Source organism: Poromitra crassiceps (assembly GCF_964638095.1).
Source record: "Poromitra crassiceps genome assembly, chromosome: 22".
Taxonomy (NCBI): Eukaryota; Metazoa; Chordata; class Actinopteri; order Beryciformes; family Melamphaidae; genus Poromitra; species Poromitra crassiceps.
Window position 1 is genome coordinate 16,827,603 of NC_139647.1, and position 5,000 is coordinate 16,832,602.

The following is a 5,000-nucleotide window of genomic DNA, read 5'->3' on the forward strand; positions in this document are numbered from 1 at the left end:
GTGTTAATGGGGGCCAGTTGATTTTGCATGCGGTGGTATGCGGACCCTTGTCTTTTCAGCTCTTTGGCTGCACCATGCAAATGGCCACACACCAAAACATTCAATCATTTGCCTAGAACACCCTCGCCACTTCTGTCCAAGGTTAAACTCAAACTAAACCAGGTTGTTCAAAACAAACAGTGTCACGACGACGCCAACGAACGCACCCTGTGAAAGACGACAACTCGACTCAAACTCTCTTCTTTCCTTTGAAAACTAACTCAATCAATAAGCATATCGATGACATGTTTTGACTTTATTGTTTTGCTCTTTATTTAGGGTGCAGGGTAAACAAGATGCAGGATAATACTGGAAGCAACAATAGTTGTGTGTTGTGTCATTAAATTCCTGTAACATCCCTTTTCCCCTCTTTTCTTTTTCTCTGTCAGCGGGTCAAACGTACAGTGGAAGCTTTCACCTGTTGCTAGGCAACCATGAGGAACCGCCATCGTGTCAGGCAGAGGTTAGAGAGAGAGAGAGAGAGAGAGAGAGAGAGAGAGGGAGGGAGGGAGAGAGGGAGGGAGGGAGAGAGAGAGAGAGAAAGAGGAACAGTACACAGAAGTGAGAGAAGAAAGAAAGAAAGAAAGAAAGAAAGAAAGAAAGAAAGAAAGAAAGAAAGAAAGAAAGAAAGAAAGAAAGAAAGAAAGAAAGAAAACCTCTGTGGTGATTTGGGTTGGTGACCCTAACCCTAACATCAATACTCAATATAAGAAAAAGAAATGTCATATATAATTTCTCCAATTTCCAATACTAATGGCGGCAATTTCCTCCAATAGAAAGGCCATTTGCCTCTTTGTCCCGCCTCTTCTGAGTGCTACCAGAGCTCACAGTCACACCGACCTTTGCAGGGTTTCTGCTGGTTTAAACAGGTGGAAATTAAGACTTTTTAAGACATTTATGATCATTATGACGGCAATTTAAGACCTATTTCACATCCATGCTGGCAAAAGGGGTAGCTGTGGCTCAGGAGGTAGAGCGGGTCGTCCACTAATCAGAAGGTCGGTGGTTCGATCCCCAGCTCCTCCAAGTACGCATGGCATGTCGAAGTGTCCTTGGGCAAGAAGACACTGAACCCCAAATTGCTCCCGGTGGCTGTGCCAGCACCCTGCGTGGCAGCTGGCCGCCTTCGGTGTGTGAATGGGTGAATGTAGGCACATTGTAAAGCGCTTTGGATAAAAGCGCTATATAAATGCAGTCCATTTACCATTTACCATTTACCAAAAAAAGTGTGAAGGGTAGGAAGGAAAATTGGGAGTCCCAGAAGTACTTGCAAAGTAAATGAATTTTTCATGGTCTGGGTGAATACTCTGATTGGCTGCAGGGTCTGGGTGAATACTCTGATTGGCTGCAGGGTCTGGGTGAATACTCTGATTGGCTGCAGGGTCTGGGTGAATACTCTGATTGGCTGCAGGGTCTGGGTGAATACTCTGATTGGCTGCAGGGGTCTGGGTGAATACTCTGATTGGCTGCAGGGTCTGGGTGAATACTCTGATTGGCTGCAGGGGTCTGGGTGAATACTCTGATTGGCTGCAGGGTGTCCATTCAATTCATGATAATGGACACCTAAGTAGTTCTCGTTTGTATTAGTGGTTATTGGTTCCATGTTGGTTTCTTTTTATAGTTTTGGTACTGCATGATCAATACAAAATTGTCCCAAAAACACATTTAAAAGTGAGACTGAAGTTAATGCAACTATAAAAGTAACATTAATTTCATAATCCAAACAATTTTAAGACCTGTCAAAAACGTATAAGGCCTAAAATTCCGATTAATGGATTTTAGACTTTTTAAGGACCCGTGGAAACCCTGCCTTTGGTTAGCAGGAAAAAAATCCAATTTGAGTAAAAATGCCCCATCTGTCCTAGGAAGTGACATTTCTGTTTCAGTTTAAATATAGCGTGTGTATAAAGTATAACGCTACACTACAGCAAGACTGTCTGAAGTGAGACTGCTCTTCTAAACACGTCGGCTACCAAAATATATTTCCCTGCAGCATGTCATGAAGAGATTAGATCGGCAAAAGTTTGGACAGACTGGATTGCTTCCCGCTGCAGCACTGCCTGATAGACAGGTAGGACGATTACAGCCTCTGACTGACAGGGGCTCAAAACTACGGTACAATAACTTTTTATTCATCGGTCATTGTGCCTGCCTACATATAAATTGGTGACCCTTCCCACAAAATACTACTGGTTCTGTGCTGTTGGTATTTGGTAGCCTATCTGATGCCTGCAGTGCGCTATAGGAGCAGCTTCAAATGAGGCACGTCAATGAACGCTTTGAAGTAATAAAGATTCCGTTACAAACGTCTGTTAGGAAACCCCACAGGTTCACCATAGAGGCTGCAGTACAGATTTATTATTTGATGTCATTTCATTTCATAGTAAATGCAACACAATGACAATCAATACAGCTATTTAAAGACTGTCCTAATGCTGGTGACCTTCCATCATTCACAGTGTAAATCCGAGCATTCGACTCAGACTTAAGGTCCTTACACATCAAGAGCGATGCGAATATACGGCACGAAATTGCGATGCGAGTTTTGACCCACCTGTCAATCACAGCCACAGATGTGTACACGTCGGAAGCGAATTTCGGAAAAATCGACCGTGGTTCGAAAAAATGAACGCCGCAATAACGCTCAGCGAAACTTCGCCGTTGGTATGCACGGTTGCATTGACTGATATAGGCTCGGAAAATATTATTGACGTGCAAATTAATGGCATGAAAAAAACGCTCCCGATGTGTAAGGACCTTTAGAACGAGGGAGACAAGAAGTAAAATTTGACTAGCAGTGGTTCTCAATCTCAGGATCTGATGCATTGCTGGCTTTCATTCGAGCCATCTAATCAGGGAATATTTTACACGTGGGAGTCGAGGTGAACTCAATTTAGAAGATGGTAGGATTGGAAAAAAACCAGTAGGCGGTTACTCTGGGTACTAAGAATGAGGTTCTGGAAGATCACTGGACAAGATCGTGAAAACAATTTGCTCACAAAGTGGGAGCATTTGAACATGAACAAATCTGTGAATCTATTTTGTAGAAGGCGAGATTATGTCAAGAGGCTTGTCTGAGAGGAGTGTGGACACGTAGGTGTTGTTCTTCTGAAGAATCCGCAGACGAAACCGGAGATCTTTGTTGTTTTGAATGTGGAGAGATGATTTGTAGGTCAGTAATGTGATGCCTTCACTTAACCTGCATGTACGGTGTAGTATGTCACTGTACTGTGCCAGTGACCCACTCCATTTTCGACTCTGCTCTCTCGAGTCTACTGTCTTTCTGGAAATCTATTGCGGTGCCAGAAAACTTGAACTTGTATGTACTCTTGATTTCGTACAGAATTAAGACAATCATCTCGTCCAGTCATTTACTCGGTTGGCTCTGAGCACGACTCACCTATGTTTGGGTGTTTGAGCAGACGGCAGATTCTGGCCTCTCGCTCCAGTTTCTGGTGATCTGGGGACAGAAAGAGGCAGAGAGGGGGGAAGACAGGAAGGACGTGGAGGTCAGTTTCCAGGAAGTGAAACAATATTTTTGCTTTTGTCCCGAGATGCGAGCTACTACAGTGAACAAAACACAGAGAAAACCATGTCTCAGAACCCCGTGAGGGTCAGTGAGTGACCAACACACAGACACACGCAAAGCCAACATGAACACACGGGTGTACAATAACACAAAATACACCCTTCTCACGGGGGCCATTTTGTGTGGAAAAGGCAGGGTAAACACGGGTGCAAGCAGAGAACACTAATGAGGGTTTCAAACTGCCATGATTGCTAGTTGGAAACCCTCAGTGTCTTGCTTGCACCTGTGTTTACCCTGCCTTTTGGACACAAAATGGCCCCCGTGAGAAGGGTCTACGGCTGCACAACGCAAACATCTGATCTGATGCTCCATGTTGCTTTGGCAACGTGGATTGCAATTCATGGAAGCATCGTTTTTTCCTACAGAATTTATTTTACAGTCAGATGTTACATACGATTATTACATACATGATTACACATGATTACATACGATTGCAATTGATTAGTTTAGCAACTCAATAATTTGCTTAATCTGAAGTCATTAATTTGCCAACAATTAGGAGGATTTTTCTGGATGCCTTTGCATTGCAGGTTCGGAATTGCACTATGCAGTCGTCAATACCGTGATTGATAAGGGTTACCATTAATTGTGCAGCGCGCGCGCGCACACACACACACGGACACACACACACACACACAGTCACTTGTATAGTCATAGTGTCAGGGGTAACCTTAGCAACAGGCGTCCGTTTCTCCGTGTTCCCTTTCTCTCCGATCTCTCCCACTCCTCCCACTCTGCCCTGAACAATAGGTTGCTTCCAACCTCGCCATTTTGCCTCCCCAATCCAATCAAACTAAATGCTTAGTGGAGGGGAAGCTAAATCACCTCCACACTGTTTGTCTGTGGAGGGGAAGCTAAATCACCTCCACACTGTTTGTCTGTGGAGGGGAAGCTAAATCACCTCCACACTGTTTGTCTGTGGAGGGGAAGCTAAATCACCTGCACACTGTTTGTCTGTGGAGGGGAAGCTAAATCACCTGCACACTGTTTGTCTGTGGAGGGGAAGCTAAATCACCTCCACACTGTTTGTCTGTGGAGGGGAAGCTAAATCACCTCCACACTGTTTGTCTGTGGAGGGGAAGCTAAATCACCTCCACACTGTTTGTCTGTGGAGGGGAAGCTAAATCACCTCCACACTGTTTGTCTGTGGAGGGGAAGCTAAATCACCTCCACACTGTTTGTCTGTGGAGGGGAAGCTAAATCACCTCCACACTGTTTGTCTGTGGAGGGGAAGCTAAATCACCTCCACACTGTTTGTCTGTGGAGGGGAAGCTAAATCACCTCCACACTGTTTGTCTCGGCGGTGAAGCGGTGATTTTGAGACAAAGGTATTTGCACGCCAGCAAGCCAGACAAGCAGAGAGGCCGAAACA

General features: G+C 44.7%; 1 protein-coding gene across 7 annotated transcripts in view; it reads right to left on the reverse strand.

Annotated features, from left to right (window-relative positions):
* The window catches only part of LOC310796253 (calcium/calmodulin-dependent protein kinase type II subunit gamma), an 81,524-nt gene that overhangs the window by 47,122 nt on the left and 29,402 nt on the right, over positions 1-5,000 (reverse strand). For all 7 annotated transcript variants that reach the window (XM_083658408.1, XM_083658405.1, XM_083658404.1 and 4 more), the window contains exon 3: positions 3,440-3,499. In XM_083658408.1, coding sequence (XP_083514534.1) covers positions 3,440-3,499 — 60 coding nt within the window. The remainder of the gene's footprint in view (positions 1-3,439; positions 3,500-5,000) is intronic.